Genomic DNA, 27,421 nt, shown 5'->3' with positions numbered 1-27,421 from the left:
ACCCCTTAAATTCATTCAAGCTGCATGAAACTGCACACACTCGCAACATTTTACAAGTATAAGTATATATATAAAAGCCTCTAAGTATATACTTACATTTTTCGAGACATGTGAACTTTTTCTGCTCATCTTACCTTCTACCTTTATATAACTAAACTAGTTTGGGTCTATGATTTCCAGGTATTAGATGCTAAAGTTCAATTCATTTGATTGGCAACAAAAACTGTGCAATATTCTATAATACTATGTGTGCTTTTCAACATATTGTGCTATAGTAGGTGCAGGAGGAAGTGATTGCCATTAAAGCCCTGGCATAGGAAGTGGTGCTTGGACCCACACTAACTAAATAATTTAAACAATGTGTGGTTGCACTGCGCATAAAGAGCTCGGTACCTTTGGTCTGCATTAGCTTCCTGGCTTTCATCCAACCACACTACATTAGTCCACTGGACTCAGGCCTCGTCCACACTATTAAAGACTGTACTTTATCAGACTTGTTGGAAATATACTCACTGAAGTTGACTAATAATGTTTTCACCCCAGCAGCATTACACAAAACAACTGAACAGATTTTCATGAAAGTTGATGGAAGGATGCGATATGCCTCAGGAAAGAACACATTTAATTTAGTTGCAGTTTCAGATCAGGCGGCGGATGAAAGATTGTTTTTCCTCGAACATTGTGAGATGAGGGTGTTTTGCAACTTTTTCGTTGATTTCCCAGAGAATAATTAATTCATGGATCTTGATGGAAAATATATTTAAGGGGACTGATGCTGGGTTGTCTTTAAGGGGACTGTTGGGCTCTAGTTAGTTATTTGATGCTATAAAACCTTAATACCCTAACACCACTCCACTATCATTAATGCACAGACTCTGGCTCCAAATGACATCAAAAGCAAACATGTATTTGGGATATTTTTACGTAATTTTTGTACAATGGGAGAACGTGTTGTCCATCTTTATATGCAGTCTGTAGTGGTACTGGAGAAACTTTTATCGTGTCATATTATATTGAAGTGTGAATGTGCTGTGTTACAAGCAGAGGTTATTGAATTCAGGGAACTAATATTTACGAGTGTGTGGAATTTGGTGCAGATCCAAATAGAAGCAGGGATCTAGTGAATCTAAATGACCAGTCAGCTGACACGTCTTTCTCATTATTGGTTTGCCTCATCATCAATACTGTGACAAGACGACGTCAGCAGAAACAGTGACGAGCGATAAGACTCCTGGCCACTTTGCTAAATCTCAGGAATGATTCAAACGGAAGTGAACGCCTGCCGCCTGCCCACCTTTACTCATCCCTGTCAGTGTTTGATTCAAAGCAAGAGGGACAGGAACCTTTCTGAAAACCAATTACGCAACTGTGTCGCTTCCCTTCTTCTTCTTCTTCTCCTCCTCCTCCCTCTGACAAATACAACAGAAGACACACGGCATCAAATCAGGAGACGGCCACACGAAGTAACACTGACTGTAATGATACAACTGTTTATGATGCACAACATTTTAGAAAACAGGTGCTATACACTATACACATCGGTTAACATTTTAGACAAATATGTACAAACACATTGTGTAGATCTGCAGTGAAATGTTACATGTGGATATTTGTCACTGGTTTAAAAAAACAAAATGGAGCAGTTACACGTCTCCTTTTCTTTTTCTTTGTTCCCTTAAGGTCTCTAACTAACAACGCTAACGTGTGTGTACAGTAAGTGCAAGTGAGCTTGTGTGGCTGGTGTGATGCCTACAGTAAGTAACTGTGTGTTCAGTGGACATGCAGTTACTAACAAGCCCTCTCTAAGTGCCATCTCCTGGTAGAGCAGAGAGTCTTTTCCTTTTCCCCCCTAACACACCAACGTTATCCCAGGTCCTTCATAGAGACAGATGGCTGGAGCCAGAAGAAACTGGATCCTCCTCCTCCTCCTCCTCCTCCTCCTCCTCCTCCTCCTCTGCGCGCAGGCTGCGAGCCGTGCCCCTGCACAGTCAAGATGGCTGAGCTAAAGTTTCAGATCTCTCCTCCGGGCTGCCCGGACGGCTGGCGTTCTGTTTGGAGACTGGCTGGCGAGGCCACTTTTAGCGTCCCGGGGCAGGCAGGCTGCAACAGACACCGGGCAGGTCTGAACCGCACGTCCAAGTTCTCAGTATCCTGTGATGTAGAGGATGAGACGAGTTTCCGCTCAAAACAAAAAGAGCAGCTTTATCCGTGCTCAGTAGCCGACTTGGTGAACACACACAGCTCTGCCAGCTCTTCAGAAGATTTCTTCGCCCTGGGTTTAAAGTGCCTGAAAGGGTTGTGCCCTATACTTAAGTTTTGCCTGTAGGTACCGATCCTAGACATCTTAAAACACTTGCAGTATACTGTGTAATTAAAGGTTAAATGGATATTAGAGCAGTTTCCCAGCCACAAATGATCTTGTACCTAATAGTAGTGGTTCATGGTTTAGACGACTGTAGAAACACATAGACCAACAGGGGGGAAAAGCACTTCTGCAAGTCATTGTAATAAAAGGCTTAATGGGGCTGTAAAACCCTGATGTTCCCTTTTTAGTTCCCAGAATGAGAACATGTTAAAATGTATAATCCTTTAAACAGTCCTTTAAATCCTCAGGTGTCCCCTCGTTGGAGTTGGATGCAGGAGAATAACACTGTCCTCTCCTGTGGATTAAATCCGCTGTGGGATGATTAGGTTCTGGCGAGCATCCTATTCTGGTTCAGTTCTTCTAGTATGTTACTATACAATGTTTTCAAGCTCCCACGTCCCTCAGTCTGTCAGCTTGTGTACGTAGTTGACAGGAAAGGTCCCGGCCCTGGATGGTTCCCCCTCTATGTGACCGACCTGATAGAATAGGAAAAAAACCCATTTATGATCTAACTGAAAATTCATAATATATAGTTCATATTTCACTTTATAAGCTCAAGCAAAATCCTCTGATTTGCAGCTAAAACTGACAGACTGAAAAAGTTGTAGTTGCACTTACCCACCAGTGGGGGTCATTGGTGGCCGTCACCACAATGACCTCATCTTTGAAGAAGGCGAGCTGCTCGGCGCTGACTGCTCGACAGTCCACTAAAGCCTTGACACGCTTGTGATGTGGCCGGCTGCCTGAGACCTGCAGGAGACATGTCACATTTATATTGACTGAGAAATCTCACAGGCCTTTTTCTGATTCTCCGGAGAGAGGAAAGTGAAGACCGCGACATAGGGCCTGAATACGACAGCTGGAGGTTTCTGCGTGTGTGTGGCTGTTACCATAGCGTTCCTGCGGCGTCGAGGGGCACAGGTCACGGTTGGTGATGATGATGATGAGGATGATGAGGATGATGAAGGGGCTGGAGCAGGAGCCGGGGTGAGGCCCACTAAACTGCAGTACAGCTCCTCCTGGCTGCCCACGCAGCTCGGAGACGACACGCCACATTTCCCCTGGCTGCCTCCTCCACTGCTGGTCCGGCGATACGACGTGGTCTTCTCTGAGCTGGAGAATGATCAAGAAATTACAATATTTAGACAAAGTGTCAGCTTGGATTGGATGCTTCTAGTGTCCCTCTTTACACCTGATAATGTCAAGTTCATAAAAGTGTGTCAAATGAAATGTGTACACCAGTTGCCGTCTTACCTGACAGGCCCTATGTGGTTCTGAGAGGACGTCGACGCGACACTGCTCTGAGACCCAGAGCCGGCACCAGGTTGGCCCTCCGACGTCTGCCTCTGCCCCCTGAGCAGACCTCCAGACCTAGAGGGCCTCCCACCTTGGCCTGGGTTCTCTGTGTTGGGTGAAGCAGTGCTGTGTCTCGCCTGCATCTGGGGACTTGTCGATTGGTAAGCCGGGTTAGAGCAACGTCTCAGGATGCCGTTTCCTTCCTGTGTTGTGACCGATATCTGGGGGTCTGAGCGACCTGCGGAGGGAAATGAGGTCAAAAAGTAGAACAAAACCACACTGTGCTTTGGATCTGTTAATAAAAGCAACATTAAATAGTTCATTGAGTTATTCAATGATTCAAATGAGTTGCCAAGATCTAAAATGAAACTACGAATTTCTTATTTGAACTAATAAAGAAACAAGTTTGTTGTAAAAAAATGTAATTGAAACCAACATCCATTCAGATGATGCAAACAAGCCAAGAACTACTGGCAGTGACATTTTTGACAGCTTTCATTGTGCGATTTTATTACAGGCTACAAAAGAGTCACTAAACTGTACAACAACAGCTGTTGTGTGGCTTCATTTGGAAAATTGCTCCGACTTGGTGGCAGCGATCTACAGTGATTAACAGCTATTTCACAAAATGAGAGTATTCCAGCCCTTTGGTAGAACGCAAGCTTCATCTAAATGTTGAATTACTGTAAGACTTACATTGTTGAGACATGATTTCTTATGACTGAAAGTTACTTATCGTTCTTGATGAATAAATATGAAGTTTAAAGTCTTGACAGGAGTATTTACAGCAGCTCACCTCTCTGGATGGACTTCGCTGGCAGCGGTGGGGGCCCTGATGCTCCAGAGGGGGCACTGTTGGCAGGTGGATTTTTGTACAGGAAGTCTAGATTCTCGTAAGTCTGACAAGGCCGGCTGCCTGTACTCGTGTAGGCCAGACTCCAGCGGGAAAAGGAGGTTCCACCGCTTCCATTCGAAGCCAGCGGAGATCGATTTTTGGGCAACGGGCTCACCTGGAGGAAAGAGGAAACGAGCACAGGGTTGAATTTTGTGGTTTCTTTGGTTAATTCTAGGTGTGAGGGATTCTGAAACAGAGGCTGGGTTATAAATGTCTAGAAACTTCATGATACAGGATGTTGTGAACTGGGACACCCCAACCTGCTAACACAGCTGCAACCCAAAAACAAAATCCATTTTACTTTGGCAATAGACACTAACACATGTTAAGATGTTTAATTGTAAGTTAGGGCAAGCTGTATATTTTGTAAATGTTTCACATGACACATAAGCTAGGCTACTTTAATTGGCACAAGATGATAATAACCCTGAGATTTTAGACCCATACAGGCTCATTCACGTCAGCAGCGTGGTCAGATGCTGGTTGGTGCAGGTACGAAACTAAACCGTGGCTTAAAAATCAAGGTCGGAACCAAACTGTGGTTTAAGAGAATCGTTACACCCATAGATAACTTTTTTGATCCTTTCCACATGAGCTGAGTGAGGTGGAAAACCCCTGTAATGTTTTTGTCGATTCTTTGTAACGGCTTTTTGGCAGGGGGGGGGGGGGGTGTCCTGCCAGGTGTGTGTGTGTGTGTGTGTGTGTGTGTGTGTGTGTGTGTGTGTGTGTGTGTGTGTGTGTGTGTTGTTTACCCTCTCATCCAGGTCATCCTCACTGTCATACAGCTCCTGAGACTGAGTCTCCCACATGAACTCCACATGGATCTGAGAGTTGAACTTCCCACTCTGGGCCAGCTCCAACTAAAACACACACAATCACAAACACTCTGAATACTGATGCACGAATCAAGGAAAACAGAAAAGATAACAGCGTACTGGGTATTTGCCTCAATCCACAGAATGTATATTTCTTCTCTTTTCTGGTTTAGTTTCATTTTCTTGGCTGTAGGAACGTTAAAGGAACACAAATATTTTTAACTTTTCTGTACAGGCACTCACGAGGTTCTGAGATTATTATAAAAGAATAAGGAAGAGTATAAATGACATAAAAACTATTTTGGGGAAATCAGTTGACGGAAAAATCTTTACAGAGGAGCTAGGAGCTGAGAGGGTTAAATGAAATAACTGAAATAAAATCTCCTGGCTCCAGCAACTTGAGCTCAATACGCCCAATGAGCCAAAATGAGGCACTTTCCTGGCGTAACCTTTTTTTTTATTGTTAAACAGTAGGCCTGCGAGACAAGGATGTGCACAATCAAACAGGATATTACACAAAGCAGGTCTGAGTCAGCAGGGCAGATGGCCCGGTAAGAAAATAAAACCAGTTTATGAATGATGCACAGTGGGACCAGATGAGGATAAGATTCCTCGTCCTGGGAGCGAGACCTGAGTCCTGAGCTCTGCTGCACGGGGAGTTATTTCAAGGTTGTGTCTCGAGCCGTGGAGATTGTCTTGGTTTGTTTCTGGAGTTGACTTTGTGGTCGGTTTCTTAATGTTGCAGCTCCGATTTCTCTGTTGTGTGTTCTTTGAAAATATGAATTGTAATTGAAACTAAAAGAGGACTGAGTTCTCACCAGGTCGATGCATTGTATGTGCTGCAGCCTCCGAGCGATATCGAGAGCCGTCTCTCCTGCTGAATTCACTACAGAAAAAAGAAATGGTTAAAGCATTGGATAGATTGATTGATTCTTACAACGGAATTAGTAGCAAATCATGGTGCACTCACACATAACAGACAATAGTTCCTTTATCTTTCTCTCTTTTTATAAGATATGGAGAATGGGTGATATTAAATAAATTTGTACTTTTTATTTCCTCATCACTGTTTGTAAATAATATATATAAATAACTTTTTTTTCACTTGTTTTTTTAATTTCTCTCTTTATTTATTTTAAATATATAAATAAAAACAAAGACATACGACAACGCAATATAAACTGAATCACTGCACAGAATATAGATAGTAGTATGGAAATGTTACAAAAGAAATACGTATATTTATATGAATAAATTGTGCGAGTAAAAAAGATTGTAGTTGCTGAAGTGAAATAGTTTGTGAGTGCACAGGCTTCTTTATATAAAACACAAAGAGGTTTAAGTAGACTGAATAATGTACCTGTGTGTAGAACTGCTTTTGCTTTGAGCAGTAACTTGAGAGACTCAGGCTTGTGGTGCAGGACGCTGTAATGCAGAGCCGTGTTCCCTTCTGCTGTTCTCTTCTCCAGACAGTTGCTGTAAAGTGAACATACAGTTCAGTACAGATGCTGCTGTACGTCCCCAGCTTCTAATAAAACATAATCCTCTTTATTCTAAGGAGCTACAAATCACACTTGAATGTTCATCATTGTCTGACCTGTTCTGACAAAGGAAATCCACCAGCGACAGAGAGCTTCTCTCCTCCAGACGCACAGCGAGATGAAGGGCCGTCTCTTTGATCCCCTTCAACAGGAAGAAGAAGACAAACAAATAAGATCACGCTGTTGACCCTCAAGAGATTATCCATCTGTGCGCAGCATCGTTTTTTAGGTCAAGGTCACTATCGGTCAATTGCATCACGTTATTGACGATCAGGTCTCCTGACATGCTGGCAGAATAACAACTATTTATTAGTATTTATTTCACCCATGTGCATTTGTTTGTTGATTTTGTTTGTTCGTGACCAAGATCACACAAAAACCACTGAAAAGATTTCCACAAAACTTGGTGGAAAGGAGTCGGAATGGGTCAGAAAGGCCTTTTTTTAACATAAACACCATTTTCCCAAGGAATAATTCACTGATCTCTCATAAAACAATCAGGCACATTTTTTGTGGACTGATATTTTACGAGTGTCTACAATTTGGTGCAGCTTGATTGAATTTAAAAGGACTGTTGGGCCTTGGCAGAGGGGTCCGGTCCACTGAGAGCCGTTCTGGTTTGTGTGTTAAAAAATTTAAGGATGATTTGTCTATGTGAAGTGAAAAAGGAAGCGCATAAGAAAGACAGAGGAGTGCATGTGTAATTCAATGAGCTTGTCTCACTTGGGACATGAGCTTTGACCTAAAAGCTGAAACAATAAGTGAGCACCAACCAAAATAAACAAACATGAACACACACACACACACACACACACACACACACACACACACACACACACACACACACACACACACACACACACACACACACACACACACACACACACACACACACACACACACACACACACACACACACACAGAGAGAGAAAGATGACGGTGGTGTTACGCACTTATGCTGAACAGGAAGTCTGTGACAAGAGGCTAGGATGTGATTAAAGAAGAAAACGAGGGGTTGGAGAGACGCAGCTGAAGATGAGAGGAAAAAGGGAGGAAAAGACTGAATTAGAGGCCAAAAGAAATGGAACGGCCTCGGACTACACACCCACATGAACCATGCACACAAGAGGACAATTAACACATGCTTCACATACTGTAACTATCCACACACCACCTACGTGTCATTGTTTAACACTGTGGGGATTTCTATTTTTAGTCACTTCTTCAGTGTCAGTGGCAAGTTTTGTAAAGCATCTCATAAATGTGTGTGTGTTGCTTTAAGCGAGCAGGGAGGGCGGCCTCGTCAGGAAGTTGCTGTCATTCACACTAAATCCACCACATATGTGAGAATCTTTAAGAGTTTCAATTCAGGTTCATGACGTGCACTCCCTCCCTGACAGGATACATTTTTAGCAAGAAATGCCGTGTGCTCAATAATGTGTGAATCCATGTGCGACTGTGAATGATCCCAACCTGTCCGTCAGGTGGCGTGTGCGGTTTGGCCAGGTCCGCCCCCTCGGCGTAGAGCTGAAGAAGAGAAGTGAGGTCACGGCTCTTCACGGCGTCGTGCATCCGGCCGGGGTCGGCTTCTTCCCTGCGCAGGACGTACCGCCGCTCGGCGTACTTCGACACGATGTACTCCTTTCTGGCGTTCCTGGTTGTTTAATACACGGATTGATGAAAAATAAAGTACATGCCTTGTGAAGAATCAGATTTTGGGTTTAAATGAAATCAGGGACTCACATGTCACTTATTGGCAGCGGTTTGACGGAGTCGTTTGGAAGGCCCGCCTCCATGATGTCATTGAATCTGGTGTTGCCAATACTGACGGCCAACTGGAGAGAAAACACAACGCAGCCACAAAGACGTGACAGAAAGGAATTTCAATGACAGGCAGATGGTTACATTATGTGTGTAATTAGGAAATCCTGACAACAGAGAATCCATCAGGGTTCTGTGTGTGTTTCCATGTGTGCAGTTAGTACCAGGAGCTCAGAGGTGCTCAGCAGGTCCAGAGTGAGAGACTGGATCCTGGAGTAGTGGACACCCAGCTCTCTGTGGATCCCGGAGCACTCGATACAGGTCAGGATGCCCAGATTCGTGGACAGCCATGTTGGATCTAAGATACACCGAGCAAAAAGAGCAGACCGTGAGGAACGCACAACTCTCCGAAAAACACAGCTCGAATTGTTGGTTACAGCCATTTTCAGACATGAACTTAGGAAAATATCTGGAAAATTGGGTCCATATGAGCAAGACATTGTCTGGGTGAAATGCGTTCACAACAACAGGAAAATGTCCGGTACGGCCAGACGAGAGTTGGCGTCTGCATAGATCATGCAGGAGGGAGAACATGACGTAAAAATTCCGCTGTGCAAATCACATGTTTGTATTTACAGCACATCGACACCTGCACGGGTCGTTATCGGCAAAATCTCTTAAATCTTTCCAAATTTACATCTTTGTCTGTGTCTGCTACGTGTATGACACCTCTTTTTCAACCTGCGATATTTGTATTCTTCTCGAGTTTATTTTTTTTCAGTTGGTTGGAAACTTATTGTCACTCAGATATTTTACTGGGACTCTGGCAGGAAACGTTCCAGAGAATGTCCGGAGCAAATGATTCGGACATTTGCGTTCTCGCTTACAGCCCCTCTGGAAAATGTCAGGAGTGTCCAGACTTCAGTGCATGTCTGAAAGCAGCTTATGAACATAAATTTCCACATTCAATTCTGCAAATATCTTCAACAGCAGAGAGGGGACTGACCTGGAGCTCCGCAGTCGGCACACGCCTCATTGCCAGGCATGTGTCTCAGCTCGGCGATGATGGCTCGGGACAGTTCCTGCAGCCCGCTGTCCTGGAGGTGGAGCTGGTCTCCTCCGAGCGCTGTGTTCAGGGCCTCCTCCTTACTGTTCTGCAGCACTGACACCCAGCTTCAGTACAGACACACACAGAAAAACATTGTTCACACAGAGTTCGCCGCATCAAGGAAATCTTTTCACTCTCATCTCCTGAAGATTGAAAGCATTACACAATGTTGCATGTGTTTTTTTTGTCATCATCACTCTCACTTTCTCGGCTTTCATGTGATTCAAACAATTCTTTCATATCTGAAGCTTTGGTACTTCCTCCAAACCTCTTCTATTCCGTCCCTCACACAGCACATCACATCAAAAAATCTGCCAGGAGGCCCACACACACACACACACAGGGCAGGGCAGGGGACAGAAAACCTCCAGACGCAACCACATCACAACACAAAATAACACACTGAGTTCGCTCGCTTGCTGTCTGTGGCTGGAAAGAGAGGTCCCACCCCGCAGCAGCTGGGCTGGGGTCTGCTGGAGGGCAGCTTTTACTTTAGTTTCTCTCCCTTTTTGTCCTTAATCTGCTCTGCTTGTTCCTTCAGCTCCGTCAGGATCAGAACACTTTACACCACCTCACTGCACAACCTTTGTCTTTCTATTTAACTCCTACCTTTGTGCAGCTCTCTTTCAAGTGGAGTTATCTTTCCATTACGGGCCTAAGCTCACATAAAGGTGTTTGATATGCCAAAACGTACACAGCGAACTAGAAGGGCACTCTGATACCGCTGATTAACTCAGCACAGGAGTTTGCATTTCTGTTCTTTTCGACGTCTCGACAACCGAATCCCTCTGACCTCACTGTCTTACCAAATTAGCGCTTTCAGCCAGGTGTCACGTTTCCATCACTGCCGATTGGAGCCAGCGCCGAGAAAAACCCATGTCTACTCTAGAGTCATTTGACCCGGGAGTGAATGCTGATCGTATCCATTCCCATTGCTGACAAAAGCCAGATGTTAGCAGGTGTTAGTGGGGTTTTTAAACAATGGACAAGGGGCTTCAGAGCCCATATGTCAGCCAAGGTTAATGCCCTTTCTCGCCATGACAAAGCAGCGACATTCATTATCTAGACTGTGGCAGCCCACCTTAATCTAATTTGCCCTGGCACAATACCCACACTTTTTTATCCCAACCCATTTGATCTCTAACTTGTTTTTTTTTGCGCTGTTGTTGCATTGTATAGCTGCATGCAGCAGTTTCGTCCGTAACGTTTTTACCGTCGCGGCAGACAGTCAGATGCACTCACGAGGGGGTGGCAATGCAGTTCTCTCCCTCAAGCGAGGACTTGTCTTTAACTCTTTAGTCTGTGTACCTGTCGGTCAGAATCTGCTGCGCATGAGAGCAACGTTTGTGTATGTGCAACCACCACAGAGTGAATGAATTCTATGGGAAAACGCTGCAGGCAGAGTGGAACAAAATTCCTGGATCTGCCAATTTATTCAAATGTTTCTTTCCCGGCGTTTCGCGGGAATCCGATCAGTAGTTTTTGCGTAATCCTGCGCAAGTAATAGACAAAGCAAAACGAAAACATAAAGCTAACATGCAGCTACAATGCTTACATTAAACATTCCTGCTCGTCTTCTGCCTGGAAATGGTACGTCCGATTATCTGCAGAGAAGGAGAAATGAGAGGGGGGGTTTAAAATGTGGAAACCAAGTCTGCATTTCCAGAATTGGCATAAAACAAACCCCATGCACACAATCATCTGTTTCACGTCACAACTGTGTACCTTCACCATACGGCATCTCTGGCTTCTACCCCAAGCTAAATGAGTTCTGTTCTCAATTTATATCGTGGGGGAGCGAATAGAAATATGTTCACACAGCTGCACAGCAGACGACTGCAGTGATAATATGTCGAGGGTAAAGGTCAAAGTTTAGGAGTGAACCTACGAGTGACCAGGTCAAAGGTCCTCCTGTCCTCTGGGTTGGGCCGCACCTGACAGGTCAGGAGGTTCAGCTTGGCGGGAGGGCGATTGATCTGATGGCATTAAAACACACAAACACACACTTATGTCAGTGTGCGTTAAAATAAATATTGGACAGAATTCAACTGACACTTTGTTGTGTGTCCTCACCGTGCTGTGGGAAATCGTCAGGCAGCCAAATTTGACGCCGCACTTTCTCTTCTGCCACACCTTCCTGATCCTGCAGGTTCGAATGTCAACACAAAAGGCCCAATTACACTTTGTGCACATGATGCCATTCATTTTGATGTGTGGATGGGTTCAGTGCAGGTCATCAACGAGAAACCCTGGGTGTGAATAGTGATGATGGAACACACTGTGCCCGCTCAGCTTACTCCTTGTTCACAGTGTTTCAATCTTCATTATCTTGACTGAATCAGGTAAAATGGCTGAGAACCTTCCGTTTTGTGTCGGCGGCCTGAGGAAAGTTTACTCCCGTCTCACATTCGCCCTACTGAACCACATCCCCTGTCCTTATCACAGCAATCTAGCAGTGTGTGTGTGTGTGTGTGCGCGCGTGTGTGTGCATGACTCAAAAGTTGGATCTGCTCACTGAGCGAGTCTGCCAAGAAGTTCCACATGAGGGGCCCCTGCCTGAATCTTCATCTCACGATAATGAAGACCAGCTGGGGTCGACAAAGTTTGAGTTCCCCCTCTCTTTCTCTCTCCGAACTTCTTACCCCCAGCTCTGCAGTGGACAGTTTTAATAAGCTGTGTTTTTCACTTTAAAAATAAATTTTACTGTAATTTGAACCACTAAAAACGTGGCCGGGGTTTTTCTGCGTGGAGTTTGCATGTTCTCCCCGTGTCTGCATGAGTTTTCTCAAGCTACTCCGGCTTCGTCCCACAGTCCAAAGACATGCAGATTGGGGTTAGGTTAACTGGAGACTCTAAATTGGCCCATAGGCGTGAATGTGAGTGGTTGTTTGTCTCTAAATGCCCTGTGATACCCTGGTCTACCCCATCTCTCTCCCAATGTCAACTGGGATTGGCTCTAGCTCCCCCTGCAACACTCAAAGGATAAGCAGTATAGATAATGGATGGATGAACAGCTAAAATACTTTACAGGTTCTGCATAAGTTAGATTTGTCAGTGAGCCAGGGCACATGAAATGTCCACTTTTTAATAATGTTATTATATAGATGTAAAACATTTAAACATTCTTTTTTTGTTGCACAGTATTTTTCATTTCTACGACACGATGCTTGTAACCTAATCAGAGATGCAGACAGTAGCAAATGTTTTTACACACCCGTCACTCTTCTTGAGCAGAAAACCAGATTTCTCCGTCCCATACGTTTTGTTGCCCTGTGGCTGGTGGATGCTGTATCCATTGCCAGAGTTCTTCCTGTTCAGATACTCCTGCGACACAAACAGGGATTTAGGAATTAACTTCAAACGTTTAAGGAAATTTAAAACAATATGAAACTCAAGAAATCAGCTCGTATCAAACTTAGAGCACAAGTACTGTTGTAGGCATCGACACAGTAAAGCTGCTCTTAGACATTGGACACGGAAATCCGGATATTTTCCTGAAATCTCTGGAGTTTTGAGAATTCACAGCAAGTGAGTTGATGACGATTCTAGCATGCGACAGACACAAAACCGAAAAAACTAACAAATCAAAAAGAATACTAATATCTCAGGATGAGGGAGGAGCCGTCAACTTGGAAAGACGATAAGATTCAAGAGCTTTTGCTGATAATAACTGATGCTGGTGTTGATGTGCTATAAATAAAAACATGTGATTTCCGCAGTGGAATTTCAACACCATGCTCCACCCAGACACCGGCCCTCGCCTCAATCTCCTGGAGATTTTCCTGTTGTTGTGAACGTGTCTGACCCGGAAAAACTCCTGCTGCTTTGTTTATATGTGAAAGGCCAAGTCTGAAAAAAGTCTTGACCCACATTTTCCAGAGTTCATATCTGAAAACAGCTTTAGTGTGCAGATGTAGAAAAGTCAGCTCAATGTACTTAGGTTATAGGAAATGAGAATGATAGATTATGAGGAAGTTTACCTCTTTCCCCTCCACTTGGAGAAGTAATCTGAGAGAATCCCTCAACTGAGTGAGTTGTTTTACTTCCTCGTCCTGGTCCAGACGCACCTACAATACACACAATACACACACACAGAGACACACAGTCAGTTTATTTAAGTGATGTTAAATGAAATGTAATTATTTGGAAGAACAGCTGATGTTTGTTTTCCCTCAGCTCATTTACAATGTTTTGTTCGTGTGATTTGTTCCGAGAGTTGGGTGCGGAATGACAACACACGAGAGCTTTGTGCGATGGTTTGAATAATGCAGAACAGAGCTCTGTACTGGGGTGTGTGCAGTCCCAAGAAGTTGTGTTTTTTATTTCTATAAGCAGAGTGACCAGTCTTGTATCCAGCACAACTTAATTTAAATAAAATATTCAAGCATTTCCTTCCTGGGAACCAAAAGGCATGATTCAGTCTGAACAGCCTTCTCGAGGTCTGGCATGTCTGAGCGGGTCCGCGCTCTGCCCCTGAAGAACCAGAAAAACCTCTAACGTTCCAGCACCACAGTTAACAGTCTGTTTCCAGTGCTCCGAAGGAAGAAGAAAAAAAAGAGGGAAGAAGGCAAACGTTGTGCAGCCTGGAAACCAGTCAGAGCGGTTGGAGAAAAAGGTGTGCAGCAGGGAAAGAATGAAAATGAGGGATGCTTTCGGTTTCATCTGTGGAAACGTGGGGGGGGGGTGGGGGGGGGTGGGGGGGTTGATTTCTGGGAATCGACACCAATAACAATCTCCTGCCTGTGGGTTCAGCCGGGGGGAAATTTTCAGAGGAGAGTTTTGGCCGTTGTGAAAGAATGAAAGAGTGCTGCAGGAGGCACTAAAACACCAAGTGATTTACAGCCAGAGCTTTACTGCAAGTGTCTCCTTGGACATAGTCTTGCCTGATGTTGTCAATGAGCAATGGATGACAAATGTGTGTGGGTGGTTTTGGGGTATGATAACATCAAAATGTGTTTTTTAACCCCTATAAACACTGACTGATGCAGGTTCAGACAAACCGGCTGCAGTTTCTGTGATTACCGTGTGCACAGAGGCGGCGAGCTTCTCGATGAAGGGAGCGAGATTCTCGGCAGCTTTCAGGCCGTCCTGAAAAAAACTGAGATCAGAAGAAAAAAAAGAGCAAATGCTGAGTCATGATGGTACTGAAGTCCAAACATCCCATTTCATACCAACCAAAACATCACATGCTGAAGCTGTGTAAGCAAATCCGTTCCCACATAAAACTCTTGGTATGATTTAAATGGGTAAATGGTTAACACCAGTAATAATAGCTTGCAGAAGGAAGAGAAAAACCAAAGAACCTCCCGCTGCTATTCAAAAGCCCTGCCTGCACCCAGGGGCAGAAATCCAATCCAATTTCTTTTAAGTTCAAAGAAGAAAAACATAATCTTGTTCTTATTTCACACCTAGAAACCAAATGGACAAGACCCAAAAAAGGCGGAGCAGTGCCGGGACAGACCTGAGCTGAGCCTGGAAATATTTGACGAGGCTCTGGAGAAGATCAGGACCCTGACGCACCTTCAGCTCCTGGATCTTCAGAAGATACTAGAAGCACAAACACAGGAAGTTCAAAAACAGCTCCAGAAACAGCAGCTGTCCACGGAAAAGTCTGAATATTCAAATGTAAACATCATTCAAGGCTCATCCTAGATTTTCACCCTCCATGTTGGCATAGGCTGGGTATTCCCCCCCCCCTACACTGTGCGTGTCAACAAAATGACTAAAAAAACACTCATTAAACTTGGTGGAAATATTAGTTGAATTTGGGAGAGAGCATCTCCAGATGATTCACTTTTGGAGTTAATCTGTGAAAGATCAAGGTCGACAAAATATGGTCTGAAAAGCAAATTTTCATCAAGACCCATGAATTATTCGCTGGTAAAATTGTAAAAATGTTGAAACATGCCTCCCAATGAAAGAAAATGGGTTTTTTTGGGGGAGTAATTTTGCTTACAAACAAATATACAAACAACCAGACAGGGATGAAAAACACTTCATGACATCATCAGAAATGGCAGTATTATAGAAAAGTTAGCATTATGTGATTGGGGTGTGTACAGCGTGGGCAGGCGGTGCGTCGTCCCTCTGATGCTTTTCACATATCCTACTTTGAGTAGGTTTATATAAAGTTTGCTCCACATTGTCTCAGAGGTCACACACTATATTTCAACACTGCAGCCAATCACTGAACCTTGTAGACAGACACTGGAAAAAGAGTCTTCATTTAAAAACACAGGCGTACTTTAGTTTAGTCTTTATTACAGATATTATTAGACTATTCTTGGTTTTAAAGGGCATTAACATTAAACTACAGGGTTTTTAAGACTCTTTGTCTGCGTGGAGGGGAAAGAAGAACAGACAAAGAGACGCAGGGCGGTGGAGAGGCTGCAGCAAGTGGAAATTCCATTGTCCCTGCCTCTCCTCTTTGTCTCAACAGCTGGTCTCAGTCAGAGTTGGACCTTTTTTTTTCCTCTCAGGGTTTTTCTCCTGCTACATGTGCACTAGGAGCCGGGACCACACCTCCTGTCTGTAACAGCACCGCCAGTATCTTCCACAATAACTCCCCCCAATTTGGCTTTCAGGTGTGGGCCATAAAGCTGTTTAATCTGCCTTTGAACTGCAGCCTCTAATGTTTACGACGCGGCTCTACTGCAACTCAACCAACTGAAGCTGTTGTTTGACTTTCTGCAGCATATATTCGTCCTGGAGAGACACAGGCGAGGGATCAACCCCGGCCATCCAGTTGACCATGCACGGAATATGGAATCCACGAGGCAGACCACCCGTATGTGCTAAATCTAGCCCGCCCCAGGTATGTGAAAGGTGTCTGGTGTTTTGACTGGCACGCATCCCCCCACCTCACACATTTGCAGCTGAAAGGACCTCCTCTCTCTCTCCATGTCCTCCCCGCCGTCTGATCCCTCCGTCCTGATCAGCCCCAGCTGCCTGGTCTTCTCCTTGCGCTCCTTCTCCAGCTTCCCTCTGGTAGTGTGAGGGAAAGGAAGAAAGAATGTTATCCCTGTATCATGTATAACCACAGTGTGTGTGCCAGCTTTTAACTGACAGTCTAATCAATTCTCTCTCTGTAATGATTAACTATTGGAACATTTCATGTTGCTTCTTTTTCCGTCACAAACTGAGCGACCTTCACTTTCCCCGTGAGCCATTTTCAGACATGATCTGCTTAAAATGTCTGGATATTTTCCCTTTCGTATATGAAGAACGCAGCAGGAGATTGTCCGGGTCGGATATGTTCACAACAACAGGAAAATGTCCAGAACAGGAAAATAGAGCATACAGGAGGATGGATGTGATGTATAAATAGCGCTGTGGAAATTCAGGGTTTTTTGTTTGCAGCACGTTGACAGCTTTTCAATCTCGTTGTGTTTTCTAGTTGACAACGTCGTCGGCTTCTTCTACATGTATGACACCTATTTTTCACCTGTGTTCCAGAACATATCTGGAGCAACTGACTGGGACCAGTTGTGTTCTCACATACATCCCCTCTGGTAGATTTCCAGACTTCAAGTGTATTTCTAAAAGCAGCTCTAGTGAGAAAGATATCGGGAAATTGGATGAAAGCGGAAATGTGGAATCTCTCAACAACATTATAAAACAATTTAAACCACCATAGTGATGTAATGGAGAATGACCGTGGGGGAATGAAGTGTTTATCACATTTACCTCTGCTGCTGCATTAACCTCTATAACCCACCACGAGAAAGAACTAGAAATGTAAACGTGTGACATGATTCTCCTCAGGCAATAACGTCTACGTCGGGCTTCAGTTTCTCTTCTCTCTTGAAAGCGAAGAGGCTTGAAGATAAAGAACGAGACTGTAATCAAACACTGGACGCAGCCAAGTAGTAAGAGTAAAGGTAATTACATTTTTATGTCGTAGTCCTTCCAGCTCTTCTCCATCTGTTTCTTGAGCTCCTGCAGAAGAGAAGAAGAAGAGTGCTGTCACTGTTTATGTATATGTCACTAAATGATCAATTAAATACTCTGAAACATCATACAGGCCGGTTTTGATGCCCCCACCCCCCCGTAAATTATGCCCCAGGCGCACACAGAATCGGTGCAATATTTGAAGGTGCGGGTTTACTGGTGATAATCCGAGGGGTAGATCGAGACAGTTGATCCACAGACACAGGATTACTCACATGAAGCTAACTAGTTTGCAATCTGACCTAACAGGATTTCAGTATAGCGGTGACGTCCTTCACGGTCACAGTGAATCTATTCTTCAGCTGTGGAATCAGCTGTTTGAAAACCCAGGGCAGTGACGGCAGCTTACAGAAGCATTCGCCTGTTATTACTCACGCGTCTGTCGGCTGCATTGGCAAATCGAGAAAAAGGTCGAGTGCTGCCTGGGACAGACTGGTTCAGTGTGGGGAGTGTAGCTCTGTCTTACGCGTTAATCTGCATAAACAGCCTTATCTTATCCACTGTAACATCTTAGTAGACTCAGCGTCTGCAGCGCAGACAGACAGACGGTATTATCTGCTCCAAGAGGAAATCCATATTATCCAATATTTGATTAATTTTGCACCGTAAAGCCAACACGCATAAACACAGATATCCGTCTTCCTCAGCTGCAAATCACTTCATCTTGAGCACATGTCCTCACAGGGCTCTGTTTGTTGGCTCCTACCACATCAACAAGTGCCTGGTTAAAAAATGTATCTGTGACTTATTACATCTGAACTGTTTAAAAAGATTTCGATTCCCCAAAGGGTTTGAAAATAACTTGATATAATACAACTTTGTGTAATTAACGCGCAAAGCAATAACTCGGTCTCTCGTGCACTAGTGACGCTTCATGGCGCTTATTAAACAATTCTCTCACACTAACAGTAAAATATTGAGTTCTCTTTAGAAACAAGCACAACTAGAGGCTGTTCAAATTCAAAAATTAAAGCTGAACTGTATAATGTTACAGATTTGGACAATATTCTGAAAATAATTCAGTAAACTTTAGGGTTAAGCTTCCATTGAATCAGGAATCATCTCTCTGTGTTAGAACAAGGAAATAAAAGGAAATCATCATGGCGTGTATGCATCAGCTCAGCCGGCACAAGTTTAATTTATTATTAAATTCGAAAGAACATCTCAGACTCACTATTCTGCTGTCGCGGAGCTCGGACTTCAGAACGTTTTCCAAAGGAAAAGCCATGATGTTGTTGAGGTTTTGTACCTGAAAAACACAAGAGCAGAGGAAATGAGTAAAGAAAGTCAAAAATACACAACAGACGGATCATGTATCCTTCAATATGAGCAAACACACTTAGGTTATCTCCCTACAGACTAACGTTTCTGGGAATTAATGAAACACAGAGATTTGGTCATTTTGAACTGGTGACTCATCAAAAGCAAACAAACTAGAATGGCCCTCAGTAGAGCACATATCTCCAACATGGTGAAGTTGAGTTTAATTTGATGTTTGTAGATTTAAGATTAAACTTGCTTCCATCAGGTTTCCAGTGAAAATGAGTCACAAAACAAACAGCACAAGCTCAACAGGTTGCATGTTACAGCAGAGCATAATTTAAACTATACAATTCCCCCATGAATATGCAGCAGGGCTACATTTATATGTCAGCTCCTGTCCACGTGTCTCCCGCCGACCACTCTTCAAGTCTGGGGGTAAATGTTCCTCCTGCTCTTTCATCGCTCCTGGTGGACTACAGCCATTCTCTTGACAAAATAGTGTCCTAACTCTTCCCAGCCTCCATGGGATGACCTCGATGTATTGACACAAGAGGCCTGCAGATTGTTTTGGTTGGCATCCAGGAGCTGAGGTAACTAATAGGTAATACATGGCATTCTGACAGAGGGAAATACCAACTCCCAGAGTCAACACATGCATCAGCGTGTGATGGATGGATCGATGCACGCGCGCCTGTGTGCACGCAGGCAGGGGGACGTGCAATGATCCCTCACACGAGGCATTAAGGGACGCGCTGAGGTTGACTTTGTAGTATATCACCCTCTTGTTAGTTTTTTGGACCCACTTACTTTTAACATCTGTAAGGCCCAGTCTCCCCTGTGAGGCTTTGATTGACACGTGGGAGGGACTCTGTCAGACAGGGTGTGTGTGTGTGTGTGTGTGTGTGTGTGTGTGTGTGCGCGCCCTCACACATGGAGGTCTGGGATGAATTATCATCGTCATAGAAACTATCAGTGGGAGGGTTCCGGACTGCCCCGTATTTTACAGTCTTGAGCGTTAAGAAGCCTGCAGCTGGTGAAAACTCCTTTTCTCCCATGCATTCAGTCTCTCACACACACACACACACACACACACACACACACACACACACACACACACACACACACACACACACACACACACACACACACACACACACACACACACACACACACACACACACACACACACACACACACACACCAAACATACTGTACATCCAAAGTCTCAGTTTTGGGGTTCTGCCATCTATTGCTGCTTAACATTAAAATAATTTACAAATTTGGCTGATTTACTTTATTTTATCTCTTTACGTTTTCAGCTTACGCCATCATTTTTGGATTTGGACGCATGTGAGAGCAGCTTCTCTTTCCTCTTTTCATTTTCCACCTCTCTTTCCTCGCTCCTCAAAAGGTTTTGCTTGAACCCTCTGGTAAAGACAGCTTGTTTGAAGAAACATCCCCCTTTTCCATTCTTCCACCCTCTCTCTCCCCGTCCTCCTTCCTCACCAGGTTTTTGAAGAGGGCGGTGACCTCTCTGGTGAACACAGCCAGGTTGAGGAAACCTGTGGAGACCTCGTTGTTGTCCTGGGTCAGGTGGCTGTTGCCCAGGTTCTCCAGCACCTCGGTGTACTGCTCTTTGTTTTCCACGTGGGCTGAAAAACAACACGCATGCACACACATAATGAGTACAGACGCGGAAAAGCTAAAGTGACATGTGCAGAAAGTCTGAAGAAGGGAGAGTTTTTTGAACAAGACAAACATGTGGGACAAATTAGTCCTGGTTTCCACCCATCCTGGAACAGGAGACAGACACACATATAGAGAGAGAGCCATGCTTTTCTTCGGATTATAGGTCAGTGTCTAATGTTATAGGTCACTTTCCCAAGTGTCATGACCTCAGTCTGTGGAAAAAGGCTGATGGAAAGGAATCTGAAGTCTGGCCGGCACCGCTCCAGTTTACATTGTGCTCGACGAGCTTTTACCCTAAAGCTATTTGGACGTGAGGCTTAGACGACGACTTCAAATAAACACAAGGCACAATTCAAGCCACTGAGGTCGTCATATTCAATCAACAAAGATGGCCACCTGACGAACAGTTATAAACAAATGTGTGTTCGCCGCAGTCGTCCAGAAATACCTTATCTGGCGCAGGGGAAAAGGAAATCCTTCACTGGTGGTTTCACACTAACAATTTAACAAAGAAGTAAAGGACCAAATGGAATCAGTGCCCATAGCAGACTAAACACACAAAAGCAGAAAAAGGCAGAAGAGTTCATGCTCCAGTTTTCCAGAAAAATATAAAACAGACTGAGTGTAGAGGGACAGACACAGTTTTACTAAGTGGCTGTAAAGCAAAAATGGAACATTTTAACTGAAGGCCAAACTATTTATTTAAGCAAAGAATGAGACACTGCAGGACGGAGGAGGCTGAATCAAGGGGAGCAGGGAATCTGAGCTGTTGAGGCTGCGTGGTCTTTAATGAGACTTCCTTGAAAAGGTTTACATGCTCTAATGTTAAGAAAACACATCAGCTTCCTCATCCTGTCCATTGCTGCTGCAGCTCTTCTTTTCAGCCTCTGTCTGAAACGCTTGGTTTTAATTGGTTCGGATAAAGCCCAGTCTGCTCTGAATGGCCAGCTGGCCCCACTCTATTGTGGTTGGTCAACCGCTTTCAGCTCGTGAAGGAAATGTCGGCATCGGCTCTTGTGACGAGATGTTTCAGGATCTTCTTTGCGGGAGAGGAGCTTCCTCTACCACCGACTTTGTTTGATTTCCAGACTTTTTGCATTTGCGAAAAATATACAACACGCCAGAGGAAAGTAGATCTGTGAAGCGTCACATGTCTAACAAACAACACACGTGCATCCATCAAACCATAAACAGCTTAGTCACAGAGGAGCGAGGAGGATGAGTTTACCACTGACCTTTACCAGACACCAGCAGAGCAACTCAACTCTTTGACTCCTCTGCCAGAACACACAGGGACTCACAGGCCTCAGCATCTTGGCAGAGAAAAACGGTGCTCAGCGGTTTATGGGAACAGAGAACTGAAGAAGAGAACATCTCGCCATATGTGTGTGTGTGTGTGTGTGTGTGTGTGTGTGTGTGTGTGTGTGTGTGTGTGTTTACAAGCGCGACACAGCGAGGGGCCGTTAGCGCAGCATGGGGGAATGTGTCTTTATATGTATGCTGAGTCAGACCGTCAATCAGTGCTTACCATCAGGCCTGATTAAGAGGTTCAACAACCGCAGCGAACACATATGATTCTACTTAGATGCAAAGGAAGAAATAGCGAAAAAGCAGAATAATCATGGAGCAGGTCTCTGCGCTGCTGACGGGATCTGGTTGCCTAATCCTGGGCAGCTGCCGCTCTGACTCACTTTTACTAAAAACCATGAGTCGAAATGGGAAGCAGACTTGAAAGCGAGCTCAGAAAAACAACTTCAGGATATGTTGCGCAGTTTCTCGCTTTCTCCCGCGCATTTTTGAGGTGAACACTCACATCCTATGCGCGTCCAATCCTGAGAGATCGTTTGATTGCACCAACGTACGTGACACATACTCACAAAGCAAGAACTTAGTGACCCCGTGGATCTGTCGGGTCACTGTGAGCTGAGCAGCTTGTTGTTGCCGAAACCGCACATACCATTTACCTTAACACAGATACACACCACAAATGCATACACTCTGCATAGATGTAAACACAATCACTCATCATCCTACAAACCCATTCCCATAACAAGGGGCCTCCCTCATAAACAACACTGCCCGCACGAGCCCGATGATGTCATCTGGACCAGGCTTGTACAGTGAATTATACGGAGGCTCCACTTTGCACTGAACTCCTCATCCTATCGTCATAGAAACTGACCTTTATCTGAAAAACTCATTGCTGAGCTAAGGAGACATACTTCGACATGAAAAAGAATTGCGCAATGAATGCACATCTTCGTCGGCGTCTTCATCATGTACGGCACCTCTTTTTCATCTTGTGATATTTGCAATCTCTCAGTTTTGTGTCCATCACGTGTTAGAAACGTCATCAGAAAGTTCCCTGGCCGGCACCGCTCAGACATGTTCCGGACATTTTACTAGGGGGCTGACAGGAAACGTTCCGAATAATGCCTGCAGCACCTGACTTGGATATTTGCTTAGTCACACGCAACCCCTCAGGAAAATTTCAGGGAAATGTCAGGAGTTCAAAAACAGCTACTGAGCTTTGCATGTCAAAGGATTTATCACCACGACATTTTAAACCACGTCCACTGACGAAGAGCTGGCAGACAGGTTTTTTTTCAAACTAGCCGTGTACTGTCGTCATTTGACACTTACAGAGTCCAGATGCGTGTATAGCTTTGATCATCTTCTTCATCTTCTGCAGAGTCGTGTGGTCCATCTCCAGAGACTGCAACAAAACAATGAGACAGAGAGATGTGTGAAATAAAATCTAAAAATAAATCAAGAAAAAATTGACAATGTCTACATCCTAGGTTTGTGGAAAATAGATAAAATCCTGTTGATATTGACATGTAGCGTAAATGTTCTAAGGTTTTTGTGATGTTTTAGCTGGTGACCCAAATAACTGAGTTAGAGCAAGACACATTGATGCAAAAATCCTGTAAATCCAATACTACCATACTAAAGTATATAGTATTGACTGATTTCCCCAAACAGCCTAATTTGACACATTGATTTAAAGGGAATAACTTTGTCAGTTGCAGTTTCATCATCTTATCATCCATCTCTACTCCCATCGTCTCTCCCCATCGTGTAGGTTAAGGGTTGCAACCTTTCATGAAAGAAAGCACTCGGCCGTGCTCTCTTGCTGCTTGAGGTTTGACAGTCACTATTTTCGTGTGATAAATTATGCTTGCTTTTCTCACGCTGTGTGAGTGAGACGAAGAGGTGAGTCACCGCTTGCCCACAAAACAATCATCAGTCTTGCACCGTCACGGAATGATGTCACCGTGCTAACTTCACCTGTCTGAACACTGACACATCAAAACCAGACCAGGCTTCTTCTGCAGGAAATGAAGTCTTTCCACGACACATGATACAGACAAGACGCACATCGTCAACCGGCGCCATTGTATTTGGACGATCAACCTTTTCCACACCAACAAGGTTTGAACTACATCCTATTTATTCTCCCTACACAGGCCGGTTGTTTCGTGAAGTTAAGACACGCGGTACTCCACCTACATGCCACCAGAAATAGCTTTAATGAGCCAGTGATCTAGACTTAACAGACACTCCGCCTTGTTGGGATGTTTACAGTCCTCAGTCCTTCCTGGTCCAGTCCACTCCCCAAGTGTTAGTACACTAATTAAAGAGGCGCTGTGGGTGTTGTGTAATGTGGCTTTTCAGACAGTGAATAGGAAAGTGATTTAGTGGAGGCTGGAGATGGGAGTCGCTGCTGCTGCTGTAGTTTCCTCAGCTTGGTAAATTAGATAATCAGTGGAAACAAGCTGCTGCAGGTCAATGAAAACAGGTTGTGTTTATCCAATTTTGTGAAATACATCAGGGCACATCAACAATTCATCCATCAGTCGGAATTATAGACTGTACATAAAGAGGGACAATGTGTCTCCACTTCCTCCCACTATCCAGATCCGAACGCCATCACAAAGACCTCCTCCTTCGTGGGCCGTGTGGGCCCCTGAACTGGGACACAGCTCAAGTCTGCACTTTACTGATCGGGGGACGGAACCGGCTGTGTCCATGTGCGGCCGATACGCCCACCCGACCAATCACGAGTCCGTCTCAGCTGGCAATTAAAACATGAGGACTTGAACAAACATCCGTGTGATATACCGAAAATGACAGAGACCTTCTTTCAGAAAAACATTTGATGTGTATTTTGACTTTTTAAGTTTGATCCATGTCACATCCAATAATAATAATATGGAGGTGGCAGGATTTATGACCTATACTGCCGCCAGCCACCAGGTGACGATTGAGATGCTTTGGCTTCACTTTTGGGGAGCTGTGATGTCGGCCATCTTTATATTTAGCCAAACTATCTAAGAACCACACACACACATCCCTTCACTCAGTGGCTCCGCCCATTGAGTGAAGTGATACTGAGAACCTACTGTGTCTTTACATCACGTTATTGTGACTGAAAACAGGGCAGCATACACCTGTTGCCTGTGTGTGTGCGTGTGCGTGTGTGTGTGTGCGTCAGCAGAGCATGATATTTCACGCCTAACTGATACCTGATCCTTATTTACCGCATTAACAAGACATGATGACAGACTCAGCTGCAGGACAAGCAACAATATTCGATTTCATCATGTTCACTTGAACTAGGAGAAAACGTTAGCTCTGTTCTGAAGAAAAACCCGGAGGCTTCCAGCTGTAGGAATTTAAACCGTTCCTCATCCCCCCCGTCTTTCCTCGTTTATCTTCATCTATAATCAGGAGTAATAAGTAACAATCAGCTGAGTGTGTGTGCGGCTAAATGGTGTCTGTGTCTCCCTGGCTGCTGCCATAACCCACACACATGCCCACACATTACACTGGCCATTAATCAAGCCTATCCCCGCTGAGCTGCCTAAACATTATAACCATAGATCTATCTATAAAGGGGCTATTGCATCTGTGTGTGCGTCCGCCTGTCTGTCTGTACATGTGTAAGATTCCAGCATGACCCTCCCCAAGGCAGCTATTCAAGCTATTTTTTCCAGTGTGTCATAGCCATAAAAAAGGGACATTGGGCCAAGATAAATACATCAGACAGCTGTCTGTGAGTAAATCCTGAAATCTGCTGTCTCCATCTCTGATCACTTGTCACAGTTTCAAGCCAGGAAAGTTTTAATAAGAACCTTTCATCTTTCATAGGCTCCATATATTTGAAGGTTCTGCAGTCAAAAACCCCTTGCATAGGAAACTGTATCACTTTCCCATATGACATAAAAAAAATGTCTCAGTATAAAAATAAAAATAAGCCACAGTTTGTTGATTCAAACTAATGTGAGCTCTGTCTCAGAGCAGGACAACTCCACCTTGGGTCACACTACATCAGTGAGCTATGATGTTTTTGTCACAAGTCGACGTGCAAGGAAGGAAAACCCTGTGTGCACACTTGGATTATTTGTTTTATGGCAGAGTTCATGTGCAGCCTCCCTCCGTTTCCTCATATGCGAGCTTAGAGGGAGCAGATTTCAAACAAACACTAGCAAACGTGCGCGCACACACACACATATGGAGAGACCTCAAACAAGCTTTGAGCCAAAGTACAATTTCAAACAAAGCAGTCACAAGCTGGCCTTCACAGACAGGCCCTGCAAGCATGGTCAAACATGTGTGTGTACATACTCACAAAAACAATATCTTACTCCGTCAAAAGATGTTGGCTGTGTTATGTGTGTTCTGTGTGTGTATGTGTGTGTGTGTCCCATCTTGAGTCTGACTCCCATCAGACCTAAACCTTCTGTTTACCTTGAGTAACCTTTACTTCTCTGCTGAACCAAGCCTGAATGCATGGAATGACTGCAAATGAAGCTCTCGCCACAAACAGAACACACATACACACCCATTGTGTGTGTGTTGTTGTTCTGACAAGGAGAGCAAAAGCCATGAAAGGGTTTCTATGTCCCAGATTTTATTTGAAATGGTCTAAACACACTGTTCAGAACCACATGACACCATATTTCAACCCTACAGACATGCATTACTATGCAAAATGTCTTCAAACTTAAAATAAATAATAATATGGCATTTATCGTGATAATTATCGATATCGACTGATATTAAATTTCTATCTAAATGTAATTTTTGGCCATATTGTCCAGCCCTGACCAGTATGTGCACTTGTCCCACTGTAAATAGTCTAGCAGCAGTATGTGCATATTATTATTATAAGGTTTTTGCAGGAGCAGTGGGTCATTGTACCATTGCATGTGTACATATAGTTGGACAAAGAAGAAGGTTCCCCTGCAGTGTTCTAAGAGAAGCCTGCTCCACAGGTGAGGCAGTGAGAAGCACAATAAATAGCGCAGCTGTACAGGTAAACAACAGAAAAGGCGCACGACCCTGCACCACCCCCCCTCACCTCCTCCACGGTGGACACCGTGCTGCGACAGTCGCTCATCTTCGACTGGAAGCTCGAGGTCCCCGGTGAAGACAGATCCTCGTTCGTCAGAACCACAAAGTCGGAAATGCTGATCCGCTCCGGCATGTTTTCTGGGCGAAGACGGATCCAGAGAATCCCTGGCGAGAAAAGTGAGGCAAAGTTTTACGCGCGCCAGTAAATCCCCATTTGAAGAAGCAGGGACAGTTTAATCCTCCATTGCGCACAGAGCGGGGAGTGAAGGGAGGCTGAGGTCCGGTCCTCTCGGTGTGGGTCGTCTGAAAAGTGGGTTTGAGGGGGAAAGTTTCCAAAAGAACAGACCTGAGTTGTGAGAGAGCTCAGCCAATCTGAGA

The 27,421-nt window shown here is 44.4% G+C and overlaps 1 protein-coding gene and 1 long non-coding RNA gene across 2 annotated transcripts in view; one reads left to right on the top strand and one right to left on the bottom strand.

Moving 5' to 3' along the window:
• The window catches only part of LOC117756100, a 12,639-nt gene extending 3,876 nt beyond the window's left edge, over positions 1-8,763 (top strand). Inside the window, exons 2-3 of the long non-coding RNA XR_004612733.1 lie at positions 5,238-5,255; positions 8,754-8,763. This is a non-coding gene — a long non-coding RNA (uncharacterized LOC117756100). The remainder of the gene's footprint in view (positions 1-5,237; positions 5,256-8,753) is intronic.
• asap3 (ArfGAP with SH3 domain, ankyrin repeat and PH domain 3) lies at positions 1,473-27,421 on the bottom strand. The gene is made up of 26 exons (XM_034576411.1): positions 27,051-27,421; positions 23,327-23,399; positions 20,501-20,646; positions 18,906-18,980; positions 17,670-17,719; positions 16,642-16,765; positions 15,243-15,328; positions 14,804-14,879; positions 13,762-13,848; positions 12,996-13,105; positions 11,855-11,924; positions 11,670-11,757; positions 11,337-11,385; positions 9,680-9,846; positions 8,898-9,031; positions 8,656-8,747; positions 8,386-8,566; positions 6,969-7,054; positions 6,732-6,847; positions 6,190-6,257; positions 5,309-5,416; positions 4,458-4,671; positions 3,620-3,899; positions 3,256-3,478; positions 2,984-3,115; positions 1,473-2,841 (listed from the first exon to the last, which is right to left on the bottom strand). The coding sequence occupies exons 1-26, from the start codon at positions 27,174-27,176 to the stop codon at positions 2,767-2,769; spliced, it is 3,036 nt and encodes a 1,011-aa protein (XP_034432302.1). The 5' UTR covers positions 27,177-27,421; the 3' UTR covers positions 1,473-2,766.

The sequence above is a fragment of the Hippoglossus hippoglossus genome, chromosome 22 (genome assembly GCF_009819705.1).
Source record: "Hippoglossus hippoglossus isolate fHipHip1 chromosome 22, fHipHip1.pri, whole genome shotgun sequence".
Lineage (NCBI taxonomy): Eukaryota > Metazoa > Chordata > Actinopteri > Pleuronectiformes > Pleuronectidae > Hippoglossus > Hippoglossus hippoglossus.
Note: the sequence above shows the minus strand (reverse complement) of the source record. Positions and strands in the feature narration are given on the sequence as shown.